Source organism: Melozone crissalis, unplaced genomic scaffold (genome assembly GCF_028551555.1).
Source record: "Melozone crissalis strain CALT ecotype California unplaced genomic scaffold, PUWL_Pcris_2 ptg000017l_1, whole genome shotgun sequence".
Taxonomy (NCBI): Eukaryota; Metazoa; Chordata; class Aves; order Passeriformes; family Passerellidae; genus Melozone; species Melozone crissalis.
The window spans coordinates 7,194,473-7,221,565 of NW_026535795.1; the positions used below are offsets into that span (position 1 = coordinate 7,194,473).

A 27,093-nucleotide genomic window follows, 5' to 3' on the forward strand; every position below is an offset into this window, starting at 1 on the left:
CAAACTGGGATGTGCTGGAAGCGGCGCTGCAAACCCTCCCAGCCATCACCGGGCCGTGACCGAGGGGTGCTGAGCCCCCTCCCAGCCATCACCAGGGCATGACCGTGGGGTGCTGAGCCCCCTCCCAGCCATCACCGGGCCGTGACCGTGGGGTGCTGAGCCCAGTCTGTCCCTCCCTGCCGCGCTGTGTGTCCCAGGCACAGAGGGCTCTGTCGGGATATGTACCGTGTGAGTGCTCCAATCGCTGTCCAGCCGCAGGCAGCTCTGCCATTGGGGATTGCCGGGGTGTGAACTCCCCGTCCCCGCCCTGAGCGGGAGCAGGGGGAGGCCGGGGCTGCCCGGGGGTGTCGGGGCTGCGGGGGCTGCTCAGACCCTTCAGCACGGGAGCGCTGGGTGTCAGCACCGAGCCAGCCCCAGAGCCGGCACAAAGCTGCCCGAGCATCGCCTCCGATCGCTTCATGACAAATAAATGGATTAAACCCCCGGCATCGCTCCTGCGTCCCTGTTTCCCCATTCCCACGAGTTGCTGCCGCAGGGTGTTTGGGATGCTGGCCATGATGGCCACGGTGCAATCCCATATTCCACAGCTCTGCACCTCGGTCCCTGTGGGGGGACACCCTGCCCTGGCCCCCCAGCACTGGGGTACTGGGGAAAAATTTTAGTTCAAGTTATAGTTCAAGTTTTTAATGAGCATTACTCATTGTCTGAGCCAGCAGTGGGGGAAGCGGCAAGTGTGACACTGGGACTGCCATTCCACAGGATTGGGAACCACCAGGGTTTTTTTCTGGGTGTTGGAGAAAATCCCCTTCTGCTAAGATGCTTGGACATCCCCTTGGCAGCCTGTTCCCAGCACCAGGATTGTCTCGTTCTGGGGACACAGCCTAGATCCCATCCCAGTCCCTGGGCTGCCAGACGTGGTGACCCCCAGTTGTGGTTGGGGTCATCAGCCCCGACAGACCCAGCCGGGATCGGGCACGCCGAGCACAGTCAGGCTGTGTCTGTGTCCTGCCCAGGACACAGCCCTCCCTCCTCCTGGTCCCCTCGGGCTCATCCCACGGCCAGAGCAGCGAAATGCAGGCCTGGCTCCCGCTGGCATTATAAATAGCCGGGGCTCGGGAGGGAGCCTGGGATGGGGGTGCCGGGGTTGGTGATCGGGGGCACTCGCGGGGTGCAGGGCCGGGGCTGGGAGCGCTCTGTGCTGCCCTGGCGCTGTCCATCCATCCATCCACCCCGGGACGTGCGATGAGTTGTGCATAGAACGCCCGGGGGAGGGACGGGGCTGCGTGTGCGAGTGTGAGTGTGTGTGTGCGTGTGTGTGTGTGTGCGTGTGTGTGTGTGTGTGTGTGAGAGAGAGAGAGAGACATTTATAGATCACGTGTGAAACTTGATCTCCCCGCAGTGGACCCAGAGGAAAGAAAAAAGATAGAAGTATTGTTTTTAAACAGATTTTTTCCTTTGTTTTTCTTTTTTTTTTTTTTTTTTTTTTTTTCCTCCCCTCTCCCCCTGCGAGGGCTGGCGATAAAAGGCCGGGGCGGCCAGCGCTGGCTCAGAGGGAGGAAATGCCGAAATCGCCGCGGTCGGAGGCGGCGGCCAGCGCCCACTGACCCACCCGGCACGGAGCGAGCATCCCCGGCCGTGTCACCCCGGCCTCGGGGGGACCCCCGTGAGGGCCATGCGGGCGCTCAGCCTCGGCCTGGTGGCGCTGACCTGTGCCACCACGGCTCTGTGCGCCGCCGGAGCGCAGCGCCGGGCTCTGGAGGGCGGCGGCCGCCGGCGCTACCACCGCGTGCAGCACGGCCACTGCAGCTACACCTTCGTGCTGCCCGAGGCCGAGCCCCCGCCGTGCCCCGCCGCCCCCGGGCCTGCCCCCGGGGCTGCCAGCGGGCTGCTCCAGCGCGACTCGCCCGCCGGCACCGCCGGGGCTGCGCAGCGCCTGCGGCACCTGGAGAGGATCCTGGAGAACAGCACCCAGTGGCTGCTGAAGGTACGGGGCAGGATGGGGGTGCGGGGGGACGAGCAGAGGGGCGGTGTGGGCAGGGATGTGTGTGCAGCACCCGCTCGTGCAGCGTCCCTGTGGCACAGCTTGGGCACTGGGGCCTGTGCCCACCTGAGCATCCAGGTCAGCTTTTCTCGGCAGGTGTGCAGCTGGAGCAGCACGGAGGGGATGCTTGCTGTGGGTGCTGCGGGTGCTGCAGGTCACTCACCCAGAGCACTCCCCACTGAGGCTGTATTCCCTGTCCATCCCTGCCATAGGGCTCCTCATGGTCCTGGCTGGGTTAGCTGTGCCAAGCATCCCTCAGGGATCAGCATTCCAAGTTCTGGGCGAGCAGACTGGGAAGGGGTTTGGCCAATGGTACAGAGAGGGTCCCAAGCGTAGGGGCCACCAAAATCTCTCCAGCTTCATCATTTTCCCTCCTACAGGCTTTGCAAAAGTTCCCAGCACTTGGTGAGACTTTGTGTGGGAGCAGTGGGGTGCCACCCCAGAGGGGCTGTGTACCCACAGGGTTGCCACCCCCAGCCCACACTGGCTCGCCCCGTCCCCAATGCCTGAGGCAGGAAGCAGCATTTCCTTCCTGGAGCCCCCACCAGCTGCCTGCGTCAGACCCAGGAATAGCTCATCCCAAGGGACACATCCCCGGGGGCCCTGAGCCCCACAGCCCGTGCCAGGAACACTGGGTACCTGCACTGATAAGAGGAGAAGCGGCTTGTCCCCAGCTGTCACTGATCCAGCAGAGCCACATGCCTGCTCTGTGCTGTGCCACCAGGCTGCAATGGGACCTGTGTGCCTCTGCAGTCCCATTTCCTGGGTGATGTCCCCATGCAGCACTCAGGGATCAGGATGGGGCCAACACACTGAGTGGGGGTCCCGGGGATGGCCTGTGCCAGCCACGCTGCTTGGGGGGCCACTCTGGCTGTGGGGGACACTGCAGGCAGCGGGGACGTGCAGGACGTTCCCCCTTGTCCCCTCAGCCATCCCAGAGAACAAATTCCTCAAGAGCTGGGAAAACGCTGAACCGTGGCTCTGCTGGAAGCCAGCCCAGAGTGCTGCAGAGGGGTCAGCAGGGCCAGTGACAACCTGGCTGGTGGCACCGAATCTCTGTCACTGTGGAACCTGCTGGGTCTGCTGTGTGCACACGAGTCCTGGGGTCCCTGTGCCCTGGGGTCCCTGTGCCCTGGGGTCCCTGCCTTGGTATCCCTGTGCTCTGGTGTCTTTGTGCCCTCTTGGGATGAGGGCAGCTTTTCTATGGCCAAGCAAGGCAGGGGATCAGGGTCCCACCACAGGGTCCCTGAGCTGCACATGGCCCGGTCCAGAGCAGACAGCCACAGGCAAAGTGGGACTGCACATGTGGACAGCTGTGGGCAGCAATGCCCCTCACCACAGCCTCAAGGAGCACTGGGCAGTGGAGCACTGGGCAGCCAGTACCCCATTCCTTCCCCATCCCCATCCTGTTCTATCCATCCCATCCCATCCCATCCCATCCCATCCCCTCCTGCAGCATGGCTCTCTCCTTTTAAAGGCAGTTTGCAGCTCTGTTTTTTGCTGTTGTTCCTTAGCTTCCCAAATTTCAGCAGAGCTGCCCAAGAACGCTTGTTTTGGTCAGACTCCAGTCCTGAACAAACAAACGAGGGCTCAAAAGAGGCACTGGGTTCAGGGACAGCTCGTAAACAACGTTGCATCCCCGTCTGCTCTGCCCTGGCATGGGGAGCCCTGCAGGGTGCTGAGAAATTGGGAGATCTCTTGGTACCCAAGAGGTTCCACAGGTCCCCTCAGGTATCTCCTGGGCCTCCCCCAGGATCCCCATCCATGGCACTGGGGCTGACCCACCCTCCCCAATCAGCACCCCGTGGTGGGGACATGGCCAGGACCCAGCACACAAGGACACTTGTGTCTCAGGAGGAATTAATTTTAGTTCAAACACAAACACTTGATGGCGCCGCTGGGTCTAGGGGGGGACTCGGGGTGGGATGGGGTCTCCAGCAGGGCGGCGGCATTTTGGCAGCTCTAAAGTGCCTGAGGGGCTGGTGCTGCTCACCCTGGGATGCGTGCAGCGGTGTGGGGAGCAGGTGAAGGGTTTTCCACCCACCTGTGACTCAAGGATTCCTGAGCTGGTGCTTGTGAAATGTTTAGAAATGTCAGGGCAGGATAGGAACTGGGGCAGAGGGGAGGGATGTGGCTGCAAGAAGGCAGCACAGGATGATCCAGCTGTGGGCAGTGGGATCCCAGCATGGGCACAGAGGGTGGCTGAGTTTCCTCCTGGGGTGGCCAAAACAGCACCACAGCCTTTCCCACAGCAGCTCTGCCCTTATGGTGCAGAAAGGAGTCTCTGAGGCTGGGAGAGCCCAGCTCACATCAGCACCCATGAGATGGAAGAGGGGGGATCCCGGATTCCATGTCCTTGGCTCAGAGCCTGCCCCACTTGTGTCCCCTATGCCAGACATGCCTGGGGACACTGTGCCCCACTCCAGCTCCCAGGGAGCTGCTGGGGCCAGGATCCAGGGCTCCATCTCCAGGGCTCTCAGCTTCCACATGCCAGCTTGACCTTTTCTCTGGGTATGTTCTGCCCTCAGCTCACAGATATGTTTGTTTAAAAAAAAAAAAAAAAAAAAAAAACAAGAGGCAAGATTGAGAGGGAGAAAAGGCCTCCCCAAGCCCTGTGAAGCAACAAGATTAACGACGTGGTTAAAGGGAAACTCTCCAGCAATCCCTCAGCTCGGGGAAATGTTTTCCAGACGCGGCTTCCCGACCTTTCCCTGCTTCCTCCCTGAGAGCACGTTCCTGCGAGGGAAAATCCCCAGGGAAACGGGTGCAGGCAGGGCTGCCTGGGATGGTCAGCCCTGGGACCTTCCTGCCCCGAGACCCTCCTGCCCCACACGGATGCTCAGCGTGGGGTGATGGTGTTGCCACTGCCTGGTGCGGAGGAGGAGGAGGGAGCAGTGAGATTTCATCATGCCAGACAAGTGCAGAGCCCTGTGCCCTGGCCCTCTGCTGGCCCCACTCCCACGCTGAGTATCCCAACACTGCTGCCTGCTTGATATTCCATGGTGCCAAACATCCCAGCACTGCCTGCCTGGTGTTCCATGGTGCCAAACATCCCAGCACTGCCTGCCTGGTGTTCCATGGTGCCAAACATCCCAGCACTGCCTGCCTGGTATTCCATGGTGCCAAACATCCCAACATTTCTGCCTGCCTGGTATTCCATGGTGCCAAACATCCCAACATTGCTGCCTGCCTGGTGTTCCATGGTGCCAAACATCCCAGCACTGCCTGCCTGGTGTTCCATGGTGCCAAATATCCCAGCACTGCTGCCTGCCTGTCACCGTGCCAAGCATCCCAGCAGCCCTGCATTCCCACCACAGTGCACAACATCCCAGCACCCCTGCCTGCTTTCCACACTGCCCAGACAGCAGCATCCCAACCCTGCTGATTCTGCTCCACAACCCCACAAGATGCAGGGGAATAGAGCCGCATCCCAACCCTGCTGATTCTGCTCCACAACCCCGCAAGATGCAGGGGGATGTGGGGCTCTGCCTGCACCACGGGGAGCTTAGGCAGGGAGCAGGATCTGCGGGATGCAGGGAGCGGGGCAGCCCCTGTCCCCCCTGCTCTCCGGGGCTGCTTTCCCAGCGTGGGCGGCCCCTTCCGCTGCCCGCGGCCCCGCCGAGGGACCGTGCCCCCAGCGAGGCCATCGCCCTGGGGAGGGGCTCAATGGGAACCTCATGGCGGGGCTGCCAGAAATAGCAAAGCCTTTGGGAAAGGCGGCTCCCCCGCGGGCTGGGAAAGCGGAAGCGTCGTCTCAGCTGTGTCCGAGCCGTGTTCGCAGCCGCAGCTTCTTCCCAGCCCCGAGCACTCACACGCGGTGGGGCAGCACGGGGTGCCGGACACTGACCGTCCCTGGCTGACCGTGTCCCCTCACCCTCTGTATCCCAGTGCTTGGGGCTGGCAACTGGTGCTGATGGCAGTGCCAGCCACTCCCTGCCCGGCTGCTTGGCACAGGCAACCCTGGCTGGGCATCAGCCCCCGCTCGCCAGCACACCTGGGCATACAGGAGCCCATGCCAGGCCCCAGCTGGTACCACAGCCCAGGAATCTTGGCAGCCGGTGCCTGAGGAGCCTCCCCTGCAGCAGCTCAGCTCGCTCTGTCCTCTGATAAGGTTCCAAGGGCCCCGAGGTGGGTCAAGCCTTGTGGAGACACAGGGCTGTGCCTGAGGGCTCTGCCCAGCGGTGCCAGGCTCAGCTGGGACGCTGAGACAGAACCCAAAGAGGTGCCCAAATGACCCCTGCATCCTCCCTTCCCTGCACAGCTGGAGAGCTACATCCAGAGCAGCGTGAAGCCGGAGGTGGCCGAGCTGCAGCAGGCGGCGGTGCAGAACCAGACGGCGGCCATGCTGGAGATGGGCAGCTCCCTCCTGAACCGCAGCGCCGAGCAGAGCCGCAAGCTCACCGACGTGGAGGCACAGGTACGGCTCGGGTGTCACCATGTCCCACCACCCTGAGAGGTACAGCATGTGTGTCACCATGTCCCACCACCCTGAGAGGTACAGCACATGTGCCCCCACCACCCTGAGAGGTCCAGCATGTGTGTCCCTATGTCCCCAGCACCCTGAGAGGTACAGAATGTGTGTTCCCACTTCCTACCACCCTAAGAGGTACAGAATGCGTGTCACCATGTCCCTGCCACCCTGAGAGGTACAGCACGTGTGTCCCCACGTCCCCACCACCCTGAGAGGTACAGCACATGTGTCCCCACATCCCACCACCCTGAGAGGTACAGCATGTGTGTCCCCATGTCCCTGCCACCCTGAGGGGTACAGCACGTGTGTTCCCACTTCCCACCACCCTGAGATGTACAGAATGCATGTCCCCATGTCCCACCACCCTGAGAGGTACAGCACGTGTGTCCCCATCTCCCTGCCACCTTGAGAGGTACAGCTCGTGTGTCCCCATGTCCCTGCCACCCTGAGACCTGGTGGTTGGCACGGTTTGTCTGCAGATAAAAGCGATGCCCCGAGGTGACCCAGGGTTTAATGCCCCCCTTGTGGAGGTACCAGGGCTGTGTGCCGGAGACCGGCCAGCCTGGTGACACCTCGGGTGCGGTGTGGCCCTGGTGCCGATGCCAAGGGTCCCCTCTGCTCCCGAGGCAGGTGCTGAATCAGACGTGGCGCATCGAGATGCAGCTCCAGGAGAATTTCCTGTCCACCGCCAAGCTGGAGAAGCAGCTGCTGCTGCAGACCAATGAGATCCACAAGCTGCAGAACAGAAACAAGTAGGGGCTGGGGCGGCTCAGGGACCCCCACGGCCCTTGGGCCCCACAGGGAGGCTGGTCTCTCCCACCTCACACTGCACTTTGAGGGGCTTGAACCCCTCCAGGTGCTGGCTGTGGTCGCTGGGGGGTTGCACAGCCCCAGCACGGCCACCGGGCTTTGGGTTCCCCTGGCTGGGCACGTCCCAGAAGTGAGGGTGCAATTCAGGGGGTGCAGCAGGGGATGGGGACAGCAGTGGGTCCCTGCAGACACGCTGGGACCGCTCTGCCACCCTATCACCGCTGCATCCCACTCCCAGCATCCTGGAGGGGCGGGTGCTGGAGATGGAAACGAAGCAGCAGGCGGAGCTGGCGGGGGCCCACTCGGAGAAGGAGAAGCTGCAGCGGCTGCTGAGCCGGCAGAGCGGCGCCATCGAGGAGATGGAAAAGACGCTGCTGGCTGCCAGTGCCAACACCAGCCTGCTCCAGCGGCAGCAGCTCCAGCTCCTCCAGTCCGTCCAGAGCCTGGTGCGCCTCGTGTCGCAGGGCAGAGGTGAGCGGGGGCACCCCCACAGCGGGGGCACCGGGAAAGCTCCGTGTCCTCCCAGCAGCGAGCCAGGGTGCCCTCTGTGGTCTGCTCAGCCTGAGTGACTTCACCTCAAAATCACAGAATCACTCAGTGGTAGAATGGTTTGGGTTTGGGAGGGATCTCAAAGCTCCTCTCATTCCAACACCCTGCCATGGGCAGGAACACCTTCCGCTAGAAAATGATCCACTCGTCGCAACCAAGGAGCAGCTTGGAGCCCCAAGGGCTGGGTCCATAGCCTGATGCCATTCCCAGCCATGGCAAACCCCCAGGGGTGAGGCTGGCACAGCTGCCTTGCTCAGCCCTCAGGAGATGGCACAGAAGATAAAAAAAAAATCAGTGAGCACAAAGGGAGAGGGAAGAGCAGCAAAATCAGTCAGGGCTGCAGGGCCATCACAGTTTCTGCCTTCTCACTTTTCCCTCTGCCACAGCCACGTCACCTGGGCAGGAGCAGCAATTCCAGGATTGTGCCGAGGTGCGCCGGGCGGGCATCCATGCCAGCGGCATCTACACCCTGCACATTGCCAACCTCAGCGAGCCCAAAAAGGTGAGCACAGCCCAGAGAGGGCTTCCCTGCCCCACCCTGGAGTGTTGCCCACCCAGCACACCAGCCCCACACCAATCCCTCTGTTGCTTGGCACATCCCAGGGCAGCTTCCCCACCCCATCCCCTTCCAGCCTTGGGGGCTGCACAGGGGTGAAGGCAGCACCCACAGGATGAAAGCAGGGCTGGCACATCCTTCCAAATGGGGACATAAAACTGATTTTAGGCAGTTTTATAAGCACCAGACCCCAGCCCCTGCCCACGGCCATGGAGGGAGGAGAGACCCCTCAGCCAGGCACTGGGCACAGCACACCCTCGTCAGCCCCTCAGGCAGCTCTAGCACCCACAGGGCACCCACACTGAGCTGCCCAGCCTGTCAGGGATGCACCTGGACCGCACTCCAAGCCACCCCCAGCTGTCCCTCTCTCCCTTGCAGGCATTCTGTGACATGGACACGGATCGAGGGGGCTGGACCATCATCCAGCTCCGTACCAACGGCAGCCTCAGCTTCCAGAGGAGCTGGAGGGAGTACAAGCAGGTGTGTGTCTAACTGGGGATTGGGGACACCCTGGGGGCACCCCAGGCACCCTGAACTCACCCGCCCCGCTGCTCCACAGGGCTTTGGGGACGCGTCGGGGGAGTACTGGCTGGGGAATGAGGCCGTGCACCTGCTGACCAGCCGGGTGCCCTACACCCTGCGGGTGGAGCTGCAGGACTGGGAGGGCGGCCAGGTGTATGCCCACTACGGGAAATTCCAGCTGGGCAGCGAGCGGCAGTTCTACAGGTAGGGGAGAGGCACTGTGGGAACGGCCACCCAGCACTGCCCATCGCTGACTGTCCCCAAACCCTGTGGGATCAGCCACCCAGCACTGCCCATCGCTGACTGTCCCCAAGCCTGTGGGATCAGCCACCCAGCACTCCCCATCTCTGACTGTCCCCAAGCCCTGCGGGCAGCAGTGCCCAGGGGGCAGGGCTGGGTGTGGGAGGTGCAGGATCACCTGGGGCTTCACTGGGCTGTCCTGGTGTAGTTGTGATGCCAGGTGCCAGGCACATTGCTGTGACAATTTCATCTCTCCCTGAGCTTCTGAGAAGCAGATTTTTAATGGATAAAATTGCATCAAGGCAGTGGGATTTGCCATCCCAGTGGGAGAAACTTGGGCACTTGCACTGAGGGAGGTGACACAGCTGTGGCCACCAGGCATTCCCAGGGTGTTGGGCATCCCCAGGCTGAAGTCCACGAAGGGATGCTGTGCTCCTAATGCTCAGCTTGCCATGACCATGTGCTCCTGGCCATGGGCAGGAGGGTGGAAAGCAGCTGAGGGCCTTCACTGCTGGGCTGGAGGTGGAAGCAGCCCCCAGACATGCCCTGCACCATCCATGCCATGCACCATCCATGCCCTGCACCATCCATGCCATGCATGCACCGAGCTGACCCCCAGCAAGGGGACTGGAGGAGACTTGGGGGGTCCTCCCTGCCCCAGCATTCCACAGCCCCCATCTTGGGGGCCAAGGACAGGAGGCCAGGCTGGCACTGCAGGATCTCTGCCCATCCCTCTGTGCTGTGTCCAGCTCATGGCAGCCCCTGAGCAGTGCTGGGCTCTGTGACCCCCCGGCAGCCGGCAGTGACAGTGGCTGTGTCCTGTGGGCGCAGGCTGTCACTTCAGGACTACAGCGGCACAGCTGGGCAGCAGAGTGGGCTGGCACTGCAGGGCACCCAGTTCAGCACCCGTGACGCCGACAACGACAACTGCCTGTGCAAGTGTGCCCAGATGCTCTCGGGAGGTGAGTGGAGCAGGGGGACACCCCCGCGCAGCACCCGTGGGTGCCAGCCTGCGATGCCACCTCCCTGCCCTTGTCCCTTCCCACAGGATGGTGGTTTGATGCTTGTGGCCTCTCCAACCTGAATGGCATCTACTACCCGGCCAGGAACAACATCCGCAAGCTGAACGGCATCCGCTGGCACCACTTCCAGGGGCCCAGCTACTCCCTCAAGGGCACCCGCATGATGATCCGACCCTCCAGCTTCTGACGTGCCCACGGCAGTGCCAGCACTGACAGACAAGTCCGGGACAAGGGATGGTTGGGGCTGAGATGTCCCAGCTGCTGCAGGGAACCTTTGCCATGAGTTTATTTTTTACTCTTGTTTATCCCATTTTTCAGAAGTCTGCAGTGTCACCACGGCCATGTTGGAGGAACCGTGGGCTGGAGCTGCAGGAGCTGCAGGAGTGGGACAAGGCCAGACCTGCCAAAGTGGGCTCCAGCATATGGAAACCCCTTGATCTCACCTCAGCTTCTCTCCACGAATTTCTGCTGGGCCTCAGGGTTTGATCTTGGGGACAGGGCTCCAAGACCCTCCCCAGTGAAGGGGCTCTGAGAACCCCTGGGACCATGTGCATTCAAAGGGACCCCAGACGTGATGGGGGCTTTGCCTTTTCACTGGTTTTGGATATTGTAAATCCCCCACCATCCCACTTTCCTGCAGGATTAGAGGAGCTGGATGGGACAGGAATCCTGATGAGCATGGAGGCTGGTGGTCCCTCCTTCCCTTTCATCCAGATGCAGCCATGCAGAGGGCCACAGGCTGTCCCCTTCCAAGCATGGCCCGAGCCACTGTCCCCGTGTATGGCAGGACAGGCACTGCTCCTCACGGGATGGAGCTGGGCTTCTCCAGTTCTCACAGAGGACAGGAAGAGCAGGGGATGTCCTTGGGGACCTCTGTGGGGACCTGGGATGGCCAGTGGGCCAGTTGTGGAAGGCCCTGCTGGGAGCAGACACCGCAGTGGCAGGGGCTGGCAGGGCCCCAGGACTGGCAGGAAGGGGCTGAGGGTTGTGGATGGGGAGGGGGCTGTGGGTTAGAGGGGTGGGAGGTGCTGGGTGCTGGGTGCTGGCACTGACACCGGCTGTGCACGCAGCAGGGGGGGCTCCTGCTGCCTGCCCTCATCACTGTCCCGAGGCACCCGCTAATTAACGCTGATTAAAGCACGTGACGCTGTTGGCGCTTCCAGAAGATGCTCATCAGTGGGGAATAATTAAAAAATGGAAAACACGGGGGGCGGTGCTGCCGGTTTTCCTTCTGTGCTGGCTGCCTGCCTGCAGCTCCTGCCTGCTCATGGGGCACCCGTGGGGAATCTCAGCGCACAGGGTGAGGGTGATGGACGTTTCCCCGGCTGTCCCTCCTCCCTGGAAATAATATAATATAAATAACTGATGGCCTCAGCTGTGCTCCCCACGAAACCTGAGCCACCGGGAAGCAGCTGCCAGGGAAAGTGATAGGGACTTTGGGGCTGTCCTGCTGTCCCCAATGGGGACATGCAACGGGGGGGCATTCTGGGGGGGACACGTGTGTCTGAACGTGTCTGTGCCAGGGTTTCATGCTGGCAGTCCCATGGGTGGGGGTCAGATGGAGACTCCTGGTTCAGGAACAAGGCTGCTGTGTGTGCATCTGTGTGTGCACATCGAAATACTGCTCACAAACACGTGTGCACATGGACAGACACACGGACATCCTGCATGCACACGTGAGCACGCAGGGCTTTGAATGGCCATGGCAGGTCCCAGTCATGCAGGGCATGGGACACCAGAGCCACACCAAGGACTGGCAGCACCTGAGGGACATGTGGCTGCTCAGACCTTGCCTGGCTGGGGACTGGTGGGCCCCCCCTGCTTCTCCTTAGCAATAGCAACAAATTTAGACCAAGCCCTGGGACACACCACGCTGAGGAATCCAGCAGCACAGCCGGTCCCAGCCACCAGTGAGGATCTGGTTCCCTCAGAGATTTCCCCAAGGGCAAAGCCTGTCCCCAGGCTTTGCCCAGGGTCCCCGTCACCCTCTGGTTTCCGGGGTGTTTTCCCTGGGGAGGCACCCAGTGCTCCATGTGCCATCATTAAGGATCCCCTGGGTGTGCGTGTCACTTCATCAGCCTGACTCACAGCCAGATGCCATCCTCGTATCCTGTCACCACGTCCTGACACCACATCCTGCCCTCCACATTCCCAGCAGCAGGACCTGACAATAACCCAGCAGGAGTCACGTGGATCTTGCACCCTAAGCAGGGGATCTGTATGGACACACAACAGCCCAGAAATCAAGCTGGGGTGGTAAATTCTTCTTTATGACAGCTTTTTTGGGGGCCCCCAGTGCTGGATGGAAGCCCCAGTCAAGAGCCCATGGTGCTGCCCTGGCCTGCAGCTGCTGGGGGCTGTCACTGAAGGGAGGCAGCAGCAGGCCCAGCTCCACGTGGAGTCCCTGGATGCAGGTGCTTTGGTGGCTTTGATGTCACCTTCCCCAGCAGACACCTGGCTGCACGGGCCATCAGGAGCACGGTGACTGCAGGGCACAGGTGCCAGGAGAGCTGTGGTGCCCTGTGAGGCTGCCCTGGGAGAACCACGGGCGCTTTTCATCTTCAAAGCTCTCCCTGCTCCCGCTTTCATCCCAGCCCACCTGGGAGCTCTCTGCTACTGCCACCCCCATCTCCAGTTCTTGGAGAGCCGGGACCTGGCCAAGCTTTGCAGCAGGGAGGGAAGGAGGCAGGGGAGGGTGCGTGGCACAGAGGGGAATCCCAGCAGCTGGGGCTCTGCCGGGACCTGCCAGACCCAACCTCCGCCCTGCCGTGCCCACCGGGCCCCGCGCTGGCACGCTGCAGCCTGGAACCCGTGACTGCCTCCCAGCACCCATCCTCTCAGCACCCACTGCCCTGCAGAGCACCCCAGGAGTCCCTGTCCCATCCCAAAATCCACTGCCACTCAACACCCACAGCCCTGCAGAGCTACAGGCACCCCAAGAGTTCCTGTCCCATCCCAAACTCCACCACCACTCAGCACCCACAGACCTGCAAAGCACCCCAGGAGTCCCTGTCCCATCCCAAAATCCACTGCCACTCAACACCCACAGCCCTGCAGAGCACCCCAAGAGTCCCTGTACCATCCCAAACTCCACCGCCTCAAGAGAAAACACACAGCCTCCAAAACACAGGCATTTAATAAAACTGGCTGCATTATAATTATTATTATTATTTACAGATCAAACATAAGGAAAAGAGTAGAAAAGAGGAACTGTTGTCTTCATAAATACCAGGCCCAGCATGGTGGGGGCTTCTTGCCCGCTGGCAGCCGGGAAGGGGAACACAGGCACCCGCAGACACTCACACAGACACACAGCCCTGGGCAGCTTGAAGCAGGGGGTCAGGTTTGCCCCTCACCCCTCAAAGCACCAGGCTTTTCTTCAGCAATAAGATGGGACCACCAGGACGTGGCCACCACCCCAGGCAGTGGGACCCCTTCCATGGAGGCTGCAAGGGGCAGCTCCTTCACGGGTACAGTGTCCCTGCTCCGTGCAGGGGGACCCAGCCCCTTGCACCCCACCCTGGGATGCTGGTGAGGAGCAGGACAGGCAGGAGCTGCCAGCAGGACAGGCAGGGCAGCCACACTTGAGGCCCTGTGGGTGTTGAGGACCAGCCACACACCCAGGGACACGTGTCCTCTGCCTTCCCATGGGCTTGGGGGACCTGGTTCTCCAGTGCTGGCACAGGGGTCTGACCATGGATCCCTGGCCACATCAGGCCAGTGATGCTGTGTCACCACCAAGAGGTCCCTGCTCCTCCCGGGGCACAGCCAGCGCTTTGTCCCCAGCACTGCCCACTTATGAGTGACCCATCCCCGGTGCCCACCACGGCACTGCTACACATCGGAGACCTGCTGGGGCTCCCTGGCCTGGCGCAGCCCGTAGAGCCACTTGATGACGCGGGCGTTGCGCTCGATGATGGAGATGCCGTAGGGCACCCGCTCGGCCGGCCGCCCCTCCGGCGTGGCGGCGCTGGGCGGCGAGCGGCCGCCCTCCGAGCTGGCCGTGCTCACGCTGTGGAACTTGAGCGACACGATGTCAGAGCTGGCGCGGGCGAAGCGCTCGGCCCCCATGTCCTGCATCTCCTCGGGGTCGAGGCCGCAGTAGTTGAAGAAGCGCTCCAGGTCGGCGGTGGCCCGCGAGAGGCGATCGCTCAGGTCCGACTTGGAGCGGTGCAGCAGCGGCTGCCGGCGGGCGCTCTCCGGGCGGGCGGGCGAGCTCCGGGACGGGGTCACAGGCAGCCCACCGGGGATGGGGGATGCGGGCAGCGGTGTCACCGGGCTCCGCGGAGCTCCGCAGGGACGGACGTCCACCCTGCGCACGGCCACGTTGCCGGGGGGCTTGGGGGTGGCCGGGCTCTCCGGTGGCTTCACAGCCCCCTCCGTCGCTGGAGCTTCCGCCCGCCACCTGCACTCCCTGCCCAGCGGGCTCTCCGCCTTAGGGAAGGGGCTGTCACAGAGGTTGATGAGGTTGTTGAGGATCTCCAGGTCAAGGGAGGTCTTCGGGCTGGCGGCATCGGCGCGGCGCGGCCCCGGGGGTGCCCTGCGGCTGGGGGTGAGCACAGCCCGGCGCACCCCGGGGGTGAAGAGAGGCTGCTTGAGCAGCAGCGGCCTCACCGGCTCCTGCCTGGTGCTGACGACCTTCTGGCTCTTCACGTACTTGGCCTTGTCGGCCTCCAGCCTCTCCACCGCGCTGGGCTTCCCGGCCCCCGGCTCGGCGTGCCGGCGGAAATACGCGGGCCCTTTGCGGAGGATACGGACGGGCATGGCCGAGGTGAAAGGCGCCGTCACCGTCACCCCCTTCATGGTGTCACCGGCTTGCAGCGCCTCGACGGGCATCCTCCGTGCCGGCACCGGGACACGGCGGAGCGGCCGCCACGGGCAGCGAGGGGCTCAGGGCTGCGGAAAGGGGCCGGAGTGAGAGCGGGGCCGGAGTGAGAGCGGCGGCGATGCTGCCCCTGCCCGCGCCCCGGCCCCACGGCAGACAAAGGCAGCCCCGGCTGTGCGGTACCGCACTCGCTGCGCCCCCGGCTCCGGGCTGCCTATTTGAAGGCGGTCACCACGCCTCCGCCGCCGCCGAGCCTCCCCGACAATGCCCCGGCCAATCCGCGCCGCACGCCTGCTTCAAACCGCACCGGGGCCAATGGCGCCGCCGGGGAGGGCGCCCCGGTCGCGGCGAGGGGCGCCCTGCGGAGAGAGGGGGGCGGAGAGAGCCGAGCACCCCTCACTGATGCTCTGCCCGAGCCGCGGGTGCCGGGGATGCATCGCCCCCTTCAAGGGGGGCATTGAATGTACCCCTCGTCCGTGCTCAGGGGTGCACTGCCCACATCCAGGGGGGCATTTCCTTCACCCAGGCGTGCATCTCCCACTCCCAGGGGAGCACTGATTGCTCCCAGGGTGCCTCATCTACATCCTTGCATCCCCCATGCCTAGGGGTGCATTGCCTGCTCCCCGGCGTGCATCCCCCATGCCCAGGGTTCCATCACCCACCACCCTGCCGGGCTGCTGGATTCCGTGCTCCGCTCCCTCTGCTGTTCCCTCAGCTCTCGCAAGCTCCGGGGCTGCTCGCAGGCTCCCTGCTCTCACCCTGGAGCTCCTTGGAAAGTAAGTGGAGCACACGGGGGTTTCCACTCGTGCTTCCCCGGGCGCTCGGGGCAGAGTGAGGCCCTGTGCACCCGTGTCCTTGGGTCCTTGCCAACCCCAACAAGCGCAGCCGCCACAACGGTCACACCAGCCCGCCCACAGTGAAAAGGGGGGGGAGGGCACCCAAACCAGCCCTACACCCTTCTGCAGCCCCCTGACCAGAGGTGGACACCCCCAGAGTAAACCCAATACCCAGAGGCAGGGCACACAGGAGCAGGGCACACAGGAGCATGTGGGTCAGACTCCCCTCCCTCAACCCCTTTCCCAAGCTGTTCCGAGATTCCTCCCGAGGGTCCCGATTCGGGCACTGATGAGCCCGAGGATGTGACAGCAAGCCCCAGCACTCACCGGGTGCAGAGGTGGGCAGGGCAGGGCCGGTGTGCTGTGGCCTCACTCGCTCCCGTGGCAGCCCCGAGCCGGCAGCTGCCACCGTCACCCGCTCACCTGCGTGTACAAACTTCCTGGGAGCAGCCCAGCGCCTGTCCCGGCGGCAGCAGCCAGCCCTGGCACCCAGAGCCCCGCCGAGCCGTGGCTGAGCCACGTCTGCACCCCCTACCAGCCCAAGGGTGCCGGATTCCCCAGAATGTGGACCCCAGCAGGATCAGGATCCCTGCACAGCTCACGGTGTATTTACCTGACACGCTGTGACAGACGAGTGGCCATGGGGGAGGCTGGCTGCCCCTCTCCCCGTCCTCATCCCCTGCCTGGGGGGACATGCTGCCTCCTGACCTGGAAAATGTCTGCAGGGGGGCGGCCAGGCGTGGTGACAGCTGGGAACGGTCCCAGCACCGACACAGATCCTCCTGCCTCCTTCCTGGGGCAGCTTTCTGCACCCCTCTGCCCAACCCCTCGGGTCCAGTGCTGCCCAGCCTCTGTGCCAATGGCCAGGGGCTTCACTGCCCTTGTACCTGTGCCCAGCACAGGGAGGGTTCCCCGGTTCGGCACAGGGGTGCAAAACTGTCCCCCAGGAAAGGCAAAGTGATAAAATGTCCCCTTGTCAGGCACTGGAGCTCAGCCTTGTACCAGACGCTCAGCCAAGCCACAGAGGAGACGGCTGTGAAATCCAGGGACAAGGACAAGGGAGCCACAGCACAGCCACCAGTGGCTGGAGTGGGGACCCCTCCCCAGCACGGACAGTCTGGCCGGGCACAACCTGCTGCTCCACATTCCTGCAGAGCTGAGCCACGGCGCTGGCACGGCCACACCGAGCTGGGCTGCACCGAGCCAAGCAGAGAGAGCGGAGCCGCCCTCCAAACAGCCCCAAAAACTCGGCAACATAATCCCATACCCCAAACCCAGTTCAGGGATCTGAGCTCTGCATTGCCCAGCGTGGCCCCAGCTCCTCTCCCTCCTGGGGTGGGCAGTCCAGCCAGGCTCACATGGCACACCAGGCCGCTTCCAGCCTGGAGGAGCTGCTCCAGAGGTACACGGGGTACACGGTTGTGACCCCTTCACCGGCTCACCCAGCCCCGCTCTGCTGGCACTGGACCAGCACGGGACCAGCACCACCTCTGCCACCCACCTGGATTGGCCCTGTGGCGTGGGAGCCTCGTCGGCCGGATCAGCTGCCACCTCCTTCTCCGTGCTGTCTTTCCGAGGGTGTCCCGATGGTGTCCTGCTGTCCCCACCCTCCTGCTCCCCGGCCCCGTCCTCCCCGTCTCCCCGCTGACGGCGGCTGCAGGGTGCTGGAGCGGTTCTGCTGCGGCTGAGTCAGCGCCGGGTGAGGACGCCCTCCGAGGCAAATCAGCGCTCCCATGGGATGGAAAGCACAGGGCATTCCTCCCCCGTGCCAGGCTGCGTCACGCAGCGCGCCGGTGCCCGGTGACGTCCCGGGTGCCGGTTCAGCCCGCGGTGCCAGCTGGGCGGCCTGGATGCACACACGGCCCGAGGTGCTCACAGTGACAAATCCAAAATGCTTCTGGATGTCACTGCTCGCTGTGGACAGAGGGTGCTAGTGCTGGGTTAGGGCTTCAGGGACACAGGGGAAATTCCCAGCCTTGCTGTGGGCGCCCAGATTCCCTCATATCACTGGTATGGTCAGTTGGCAGGGCCTGGTCTCATTTGGAAATCTCATCTTGTTTCCCCATTCACCCAGCTGCAATAAACTCCAAAACATAGAAAAATAAACTGGACAGCAGGAGAGGTGACAGACTGGAACAGGGTCACCAAGCCTGCAGCCACCTGGACCTGCTGGCCTGAACCCAGCCCCGGGGTGGCTCCTGCCCCATGGTCCAGGCATCTCTGTTCAGCTCTGCAAAGAGGGAACGAGCATTTGGCTCATGTTGTGGAGCTCAGTTACAGCCTTGCATAGTTCAAACGGCTCCTGGAGCAAGACAAGGAGCTGGTGGAGGGAGAAGGGAAACAGTCTGGGAGCCAGAGGGCTGCCCTGAGCCCAGATTGACACGACGGGCTTGGCTAGAAAATCCCAGCTGGTGGGCGAGGGCAGAGCCCCAGGCTGCGTCCCCCCACGGGTGCCGAGGCGCAGGCAGGAGGTGCAGGAGCTGCTCGGGCACGTCTGGCCCGTTGGAGCTGGGCGTTGGATGCAGGCAGCGCCCCAAGCCTCGCCCTCCCCGGGAGCATCCCGGGACATGCCCTGGGAGGGCAGCCTCCTGCAGGAATGCTCCCCAGCACCCGGTGCAGCATCCCCACTCTGCCCCAGGAACACGTGGACTGTGTTTGTGAACACAGGGACAAGGAGGTGCCGGCAGTGCCTTTGCTCTCACTTTCTACAGACACCCTCGTGCCACTGCCAGGACCTCCCAGATGCTAAATTAAGCTGCCAATGAGCAGAAAACACACTCAGCAGCCAATTCCCCCCTAGAAGTGCTGGGTGGAGGCAGCTACGGGTGCCTGGCAACACCTGCCAAGCCACAGGGCTGGGGCTCGGCTGTGTGGGCACCCCCAGAGCTGAGAGATCCCCAACCCTTTCATCTTGGGTGTTAACTCCCAGTGTTTTATTCCAGCCTGTTGCCATGCCCACACCCAGGATAAGCCACCACCTGCTCCTGCCTCATTTTCCCCAGCAAGAGCTCTACAGATCTGCTCCAGAAGGGGCATGGGGACAGAATGGGGAGGCACCCACTGCACGCAGCATCACCCCATTCCTTGTGGTCAGAGGGAATGATGCTGCCTGCACCCGGATGTTCACACTCGGTCTGTGCTCAGGGATCCGGGAGCCAGGGAGGTGACAGATGGGGACATGCTGGGCACGAGGCCTTTGTCTGGCCGGTGGTGGCGGCGGCACAGACCCGCAGATGGCGGCTGCCGTGGGGCCGTGGCCGCAGCCCATGGCCAGGCAAGCGCTGGGCCCTGGGGATCCGGCCCTTTTGTTGGGGTCTCACCTCCGGCAGAGGCCCCTTCCCCGCTGCCCCCCACCAGCCTTTCCACTTTCAACTTGACCTGCTCCTTTCACATGGAAATGGAATGCAAATAAGGCTGGGGCTGCCGGAGTCCAGGCTGAGAGCTGCCAGCAGGTCCCCAAGTCTGGAGGTCACACCCTGTCAAATAGGGTGGCCAGCAGTCGCTGGAGTGAGGGGGTCCCCTTGTCCCCCAGCAATGGAGCAGCAGCCACCTTCTGCCCTGGCAGTCCATCCCCACTGCTCACACATGGAAGAAGATATTAGGGGATGGATCTCACTAGGGCTGAGCTTAAGTACAGACCCCTGCTTTGCCGAGCTGCTGATCTTTCCATGCCATCCTGTCACCCCCATGGCATGAGCAGTGTGCCCACCTTGGGGTTCCCTCTGCACCCCCTGGCATGCGCTGGCTTGCAGTTGGGATGGGATCCCCAGCCCTGGCTGGGTGAGGAGGGGGCTTCCTGGAGGGGTGGTCATCACAGCCCAGCAAAGTCCCGCAGGCAGGGACCGCTCGGCTACCAAATGTTGCCATCTGCTCCGGGGCCTTGGCTCGCATCTGCCGGGGCTGCGGAGGGGCGAGGGGCCCGGGGCCGGGAGTTCAGCTGCGGGGCGGGCAGGGGGCGGAGAAGGCACAGCCGGGGCGGGCAGCAAGCGTCCGGTGCATTTGGGTGAGCGGCGTGAAGGGGCAGCACGGGGGTCCCGCTGCCTCTGCCCCGTAGCCCTTGGGAAGGGTCTCACTGCCGGCTGAGCCGCCTCTTTGTGCCGACAAATTAAACACAGGACAATTGCCGTCCCCTCCCTGTCCCCATACCCATGGACACACCATGACCTCAAGCTCCCTGTGCCTGCTTTCCCCAGCACCTTGCACCTGTTCCCCACCTTCCAGGTTCCCTGGAGTCCTGTACTGGTTTGACTGGGATAGAGGTCATTCTGCCCATAGGAGCCAGGGCGGGACTGTTTTGGAGTTGTGCTGAAAGCAGTGCTGATGACCCAGCAGTGTCTGATCTTGGCTGAGCCCTGCACACAGAGCCCCAAGGACTTCTCTGCTCCTCCCGCTGCCTCACCAGTGAGTAAGAGCACTGGGGGGACATAGAAATTGCGAGGGGACGTGGATGGGACAGCTCTGCCACTCCCCCTTCCCCCCCTGCCCCGGTATACCCCAGACTACAGGACATCCTTGCTTTTCCTATTAAGCTGCTCCGTGAGTTCAGTCCCTTTTACCATTTTATCTTTCCCCATTTTGTACCCCATCCCACCGGGTGTGTGTGAGTGAGCAGCTGAGGGGGTCTGAGCCACCTGCTGGGATTAAATCGCAGCAGCACCTCAAACTGTGACCATCCCCCCCACTGTCACCCAGTGTCCCTGCAGCCCCGGGGACAAGACTTGTCCCCACACTACACCCAACGCTCCTGGCTGCCATGGGTGCTTCCACAGGCACAGGGCAGGTTGGAGGAGCAAACCGCAGTCCCCCGGAGGGACAGGGACAGTAAGAGCGCTGCAGACAGGTAGGGCAGGGCAGCAGGCGGGAGAAGGCAGCCCCGGGTTTTGCAGGGCTGCAGCCCGCTCTCCCAGCGACACCCGGTGGGTGCTGGGGGAAGAGCCGCCATGAGGCATCCCGGGGCGGTGGGTCGGGGCTGGGAGAGGGGGGCTGGCTGCTGGGGGTGACCTGGGGTCCGTGTCCTCACCCGTGTCACCTCCCGGCCGGTGCAAATGGCTCATCCGCTGGCTCGCGGCTTGGTCCCCGCAGCGTCCCGAGGTGGGACAACTTCCACATTCGGAGGTTCCCAGCGCCCCATGCCAAGCCCGTGACCCCGCAGAGATCCTGATGGGGACAGGAACCGTCATCGGCTGACACTTGCACCTGCAAGAAGAGTCTGTGATAGGTGGGAAGCAGTTCAGGCAGGGACAAGGACAAAGTCCAGGACACCGCCGAGAATAATAACCCCCCTGAGCTGGGGACTCTGCCAGCCGGGACCAAGACGAGGAGCAGAGCAGGGCCAGGCTGTCACCGGTCCGCATCCGGAGGTGGTGACGCGCCCGCCTCACGTCACTGCTCGGGCAGCCGGGACTGGCTGCCGCCCGCGTGGTGCTGCCGGTTCCCCAGAGCGCAGTGAGTTTCCCTTGGGACGTTGCCGAGGGACCGGCCCGACCGGAGCCCGTTTCCTTCCTGGCTCCCGCCGCAGCCCCGCTGCCTCCCGCGGGGCCGGGGCCATGGCGGGGTCGGTGCTCCCGCCCGGCTCAGCCCCGTGAGTTTCCTCTGGCGGCCTCAGCGCCCCGGGGCAGGGCTGGACTCGGCTCCGCGGCACCGGGGGGAGCACGGAAGCGTAGGGACATGTTCGGAACGTGAGAGTTCCTGCCAGGAGCGGGATGGGAGCGGGCGAGGGATGAGTCCGGAGCCCGGCTGACTCAGCTGATCGGTACGGGCAGAGCCTGGGCTGCAGGTTGGGCTGCTGGGCCTGGCGCCCGCGGCCACCGGAGCGTGTGGGAATCGCGCGGGTCCTGACTGGAAGGGGACGGGCGCGGTGTCGTCCTGCCCTGCAGATGCAGTGGGAGGTACGAGGCGTCCATTCCCTGCAGAGCCGCTGCCCAGGCCACTCAGCCCCCAGGTGAGAGCCCCTTTCCCCCTGCACCCGGCTGTGCCGAGCCCTCGCAGGCGGCGTGGAGCTGCTACGTGAGCTGGCACAGGTTCAATGCCCTCCTGGGTACCGCACCTGCTGCTGCCAAGCCCCAGTCCTCGGGGATGAGACCAGGTGAAGCTCATCAGGATCCACACCCAGGGCAGGAGGACACCGTGTCATCACTTCAAGGGGGCAGAGGGGTCCACAGGGCCTGCAGAGGGCAAAGAGGGCTGGGCTGGGCTGTGTGCCCCACACCCCCACGGCACGTAGAGGGAAGCTGTTCTGCCAACGCAGGCAGCGGTCATGGGAGGACAGGGCCAGGGTCTGAAGGGTCAGATCTCTCCTCAGCACTCATCAAAGTTTCTTCCCACAGCACAGCAGCGTCGCTCGCAGGCCCAGGCACCCAGCCCTGAGCCATGGCACTGCTCACCCACCTTCTGGCCTGTGCCTTCGGCATGGGCTCCTGGGTGGCCATCAACGGGCTGTGGGTGGAGGTGCCACTGCTGGTGACGGTGCTGCCGGAGCAGTGGTACCTCCCCTCCTACATCACCATCATCATCCAGATGGCCAACGTGGGACCACTCTTCGTCACCCTCACGAATCGCTTTCGGCCTGGCTTGCTGAAGGAGGTGGCTGTCATCTATGCGATCGTGTCCGTGGGTGTCGTGGCCTGCTTGCTCCTGGCTTTCCTCTGGAACCACACGTCCGTCATTGCTGGAACATCCCACAGCATCTCCTTCCTAATCCTTACCTTCTTCCTGGCCCTGGTGGACTGCACCTCCTCTGTCACCTTCCTGCCCTTCATGATGCAGCTGCAGCCCCAGTACACGAACACCTTCTTCATAGGTGAAGGGCTAAGTGGGCTGATCCCTTCTCTCATTGCCCTGGGCCAGGGCTCTGGTATCTCCACCTGCACCAATGTCAGCTACGAAGTCAACGTCACTACTGGCAACGAGACCATGGAGAGCACCAACTTCCATCTGGAGACACACTACCTCCCACCCAACTTCTCCACCCTCATCTTTTTCCTGCTCATGACTGCGATGATGCTGACCTGCTTGCTGGCCTTCTTCTTCCTCACCCGGCAGCCCAAAGTGTGGGAGCTCTCCCAGCAGCACCTCTTTCCCAGCCACATTGTGCTGAGCTCATTTGACCAGATCCTTGATGAGGGAGCTGACTCGCACCTCAGCAGAGGCTGCTCATGCCCAAAGGATCCCAAGGGACCTGGGGACATCCTGCCACAGAAGGTCTCCTACTCCCTAACCCAGCTCACCCTCATCTACCTCCTCATCGCCTGGGTGAGCGCCCTGACAAACGGGGTCCTGCCATCCGTGCAGTCCTACTCCTGCCTCCCCTACGGGCACACCACCTACCACCTGGCAGCCACGCTCAGCTCCATGGCCAACCCCCTGGCCTGCATCGTGGCCATGTTCCTGCCCAGCAGGTGAGTTGCAGGGCCCTGGGGGTTGCAGCAGGGTGCACACCAGGGGCTTCTGCCCCAAGAGGGGCCCCTACTTTGCAAGGGTTGGGAGTGTAGGCTGGGAGAGGGCCTGTGGGGTGACCATGCCCTGGCAGCACAGACACCTCGGGAAAGGAAGATGGAGCCTCTTTCCTTTCATGCATCTTCTCAGTGCTTATCTTTTATATCAAACTTCAAGAAACAGAGCTGGAACATTTCTGTGTGGAGAATAAGTAGAAGCAGTATAAAGCTAATAGCTGCATCTATATCTTTAACTGAGATACAAGGAGCCGGAATGTGCTGCGTGTCTGTGCTGCTCACCAGGGAAAGGTTGTGTTCTCCAGTGACACTCACATCTCCCTTGCAGGTCCCTGACCCTGATGGTCCTTCTCACTATGGCAGGGACAGGCTTTGGTGCCTACAACATGGCCATTGCAGCGATGAGTCCCTGCCCGCTCCTCCAGCAGTCCCAGTGGGGCGATGTCATCATCGTAAGTCACAGTGTCCCTCTCGCTCAGGGAGGTCTTTGACACACACCTGGACCTGACCTCACCATGGTGTCCCCACAGTGGGAAACCCCTGGCCCTGACCACTTTTCCACCTGTGCCACCAGGTCCTCTCCTGGGTGCTGTTCACCGGGACGCTCTCCTACATGAAGGTGATGGCCGGGGTGATCCTGCGGAGCCGCAGCCGCAGCGCGCTGGTGTGGTACGGGGTGCTGGAGCAGCTGGGCTCCCTCCTGGGGGCACTGCTCATGTTCCCCCTTGTCAACGTCTATGGCCTTTTCAAATCTGCTGACTACTGCAACCTGCCGTGCCCAGCATGAGTGGGGTGGACGCTCCAAGACTGCTGCTCTTGCCAGCATGAACTCCCAGAACCAGCGAGGCTGGCTGGCTGGGAAGCAGCGCTGGGACCAGGACGGCTGCAGACACAGTTCCCTGATGGACTCTGCCAGGGCGCAGCATCTCCAGGGCTTTGTTCCCAGCCGGGGCACGGGGTGTTCCCATCCTGTGAAAACAATAGAAGGTGTTTTGTTTTATTTTATTCAGCCCTCTGCCTCCCTGCTGCCTACACCCCCCCATGCTGAGGGGGCTGTCTGTGGCAGTGCCCCCCACCTTGGGACCATGCCCAGTCCCTTCCCCTGGGGGTTCTGGCACCATTTGGCATTGTGCCCTAAAGCCCCCCTGGACTCTGTGGGTGGGCACAGCCCCAGCTGCACCGGTGGCGTTCCTGGCCCTGTGCTGTGGCAGCTGCCCCAGACAGGGGGTTTGCAGCCAGCTGGGGGGACTGGGGACAAAGGCGGCCATGGGGAGGGGGATGGTGGGCAACACGGAACATTCGCAAGACCCCCAATAGCAGCTGGGGAAACTGAGGCACAGTGGGACTGAAGCAACGTGTGATATTTGCCACCCTCTGCTGTGTTCCCATCCCCATAGCCCTGTGCCCCCCTGCACCCCATTTCAGCCCCACTGCACCTTGAGATGGGCAGAGCTGGAGGGGAGCCGCAGCAGAGCCTCGCACCAGAGCAGTGCAGGCAGAGTGCCCATGGCAGGGCTGGCACAGCCCCAGTGCGAGGGCTGGCCCACCTGGTACCTCGCTGTGCCCCAGCCGTGCCATCAGGGTGACACTGGGACGTGGCAGGCACGGGAGGTCAGGGCAGCGCAGCCCCGGGGTGGGACAGCGCCCGTGCCCTGCACGCGCCTGCGCCCCTTCCCTGGGGCACGAGGCAGCCGGGCCTTTGTCCCCGGCCCTTTGTCTGGCATCTGCTCCCTGCGCCGGCGGCAGCACCACAGCACGGATTGGAGCCACCTCGGGGCTCCGGCTGCGACCCGGACGCCTCTGGGAGGAACGAGACTGGAATTCCTAATGGCCAGCAGCCCCCCAGGCTGGCACTGGGGGGGTCCTGCAGCTGAGGCAGCAGGGAGGGCAGGGGTGGGGGCTCTGCCTCCTGGCACTAGTGGGCATCCTCGGGCAGATCCTGGCTGACCCCAGAGCCCGTGTCCAGGATCCAAGGAGGATGGGGGAGCTGAGGACCAGTGGGAGATGTGGGGGCACCACGGGGCAGCTTGTCTCATTCCAGTAGCAGGATATGTCCCTTGTGGGTAGACTGGGAGCTGGAGTAGGGACCTGACCTCTCTCCTCCTGCCCCTCAAGAGGATGATCCTGCCCTTGGGAGCCCCCAAAACCCCTCACCCACAGTACCCCCGCAGCCCCCTCCCTCTTGTCAGGGAAACAATTGCCTCCGATGGGAATTATTTCCATACAGCTGCTCAGGAAGGCACAAACCCGGTGGAGGAAGGCTGAGCCTTTCTTCTGGCGCTGCTCCCCCTCCCCACAGTGGCGGGGGCAGGTTTGGGGGGGCCCAGGCGCTGCCGTCAGCGCTATCAGCTCGGCAGGGCTGGCTGCGGTTATTACCATACATTATCGCAGTCCCCTGCCTCCGAAAGGAGCCGGGGCTGCTCCCCCCTCCCAGCCCTCCCTCCTCCTGCCTTTTACACTTAATTACCTCCCTTATTACACCGCAGCCTGGAGAGAGACAAAATCCCAGGGCAGCGGGCAGGCAGGCAGCAGGCAGCGGGCGGGCAGCGGGCGGGCAGCGGGCGGGCAGGCCCAACTAGGGCGTAAGTAATGCCCACTCTGCAAGCGTGCCTTCCAGGAGAGAGCAGGCACACGCACGGATAGATAAATCAGGGAGCCGGGAGAGGCCGGGAGCCCGGGGTGTGTGCGGGGGACGCCGCGAGCAGCCCGGCAGGCAGGCGATGTCCCCTCGGGGCCGGAGCCCTGCGGGAGAGGTGACCTTGAACTTGGCAGAGCCTTGACGTCAGGGCAGCGCTGCAGGGACAGATGGGACTCGTGGTGCTGCCGCCAGTCCCTGGTCAAGGGCAGCGGGAGCAAGGGCAGAGACCCCAGCCCACGCGGGGAGCAGCCCTGGGATCCTGTGGGATGTGGGGTGCTGTGGATATGGGATGCTCTGGGATGGGGGTGCTGTGAGCTGTGGGATGCACTTAGCTGTGGAATGCTGTCAGATGCTGTAGGATAGCGTGGGATATCAGATGCTGTGGGATGCTGTGGTCTGTGGGATGCTCTAGGATGTGGGCTGTGAGGTGCCCTGGGCTATAGGATCCTGTGGGGTGCCCTCGGCTGTGCAGTACCACACAAAGCAGTGAGCAGGGGCACTGCGATGCAGGGCTGGCTCCAGATGTGGCTCTAGGCACAACTGAAGGAGCAGACATGGCTGTGAGCAGGCAGGCCCGTGGTGCTGCCTGTGGGGACACTGCTTTTGGTCCCCAGACCCAGTGCCACATCCCTGGCCAAAAGGGCTGGTGTGCCCAGGGCTGCCCCGTGCCAGCCATGCCAGCACTCTGTGGTGACAGCAGAGTCCTTATTAAGTGCTGCAACGCTCTGGGCATTGCACAAGGCTCAGGGAGAGCACGGCCAGCTGCCAGCCAGGTCCCCGTGTCACCCACTGTCCCTCAGATGGCACAACTCGGCCTTCAGCTGGCACCACTGCAGGAGAGGCAGCCCCGGAGCAGCAGCTGCCTGCAGCGGAGCGCAGAGAGGAGGGGGAGCGCGAGTGGGGGCTCCAGTGAGACGAGGGGGGAGCAGGAGTGGGGGCTCTGGCCGGGAACAATGAAGTGCCACGAGCCCGGCTATTGTTGTGGCTGTGAAGGTCACGGTGCTTCCTGGGGACTGGGACATGGGAAGGGGAGAGAAGGTGGGAAAAGAGGGATGGGAAAAGCGAGCAGGGATGAGGACAAGAGAGAGGTGGGACAGAGGTGGGACAGAGATGAGAGCAGGGAAGAGGGGAA

General features: G+C 63.1%; 3 protein-coding genes across 3 annotated transcripts; 2 read left to right on the forward strand and 1 right to left on the reverse strand.

Moving 5' to 3' along the window:
• The first annotated feature begins 1,672 nt into the window (after positions 1 to 1,672).
• Positions 1,673 to 10,569, forward strand: ANGPT4 (angiopoietin 4). Its single transcript, XM_054274605.1, has 9 exons — positions 1,673 to 1,984; positions 6,303 to 6,458; positions 7,143 to 7,264; positions 7,561 to 7,793; positions 8,258 to 8,373; positions 8,806 to 8,907; positions 8,987 to 9,153; positions 10,021 to 10,151; positions 10,238 to 10,569. The coding sequence occupies exons 1-9, from the start codon at positions 1,673 to 1,675 to the stop codon at positions 10,396 to 10,398; spliced, it is 1,500 nt and encodes a 499-aa protein (XP_054130580.1). The 3' UTR covers positions 10,399 to 10,569.
• Positions 10,570 to 14,045: 3,476 nt separating this feature from the next.
• On the reverse strand, positions 14,046 to 15,047 carry FAM110A (family with sequence similarity 110 member A). Its single transcript, XM_054274762.1, has one exon. It carries the CDS (start codon positions 15,045 to 15,047, stop codon positions 14,046 to 14,048), a length of 1,002 nt encoding a protein of 333 aa, XP_054130737.1.
• A 7,194-nt stretch (positions 15,048 to 22,241) lies between these two features.
• Positions 22,242 to 24,110, forward strand: SLC52A3 (solute carrier family 52 member 3). The gene is made up of 3 exons (XM_054274704.1): positions 22,242 to 23,269; positions 23,652 to 23,775; positions 23,898 to 24,110. Exons 1-3 carry the CDS (start codon positions 22,242 to 22,244, stop codon positions 24,108 to 24,110), a joined length of 1,365 nt encoding a protein of 454 aa, XP_054130679.1.
• The last annotated feature ends 2,983 nt before the right edge of the window (positions 24,111 to 27,093 follow it).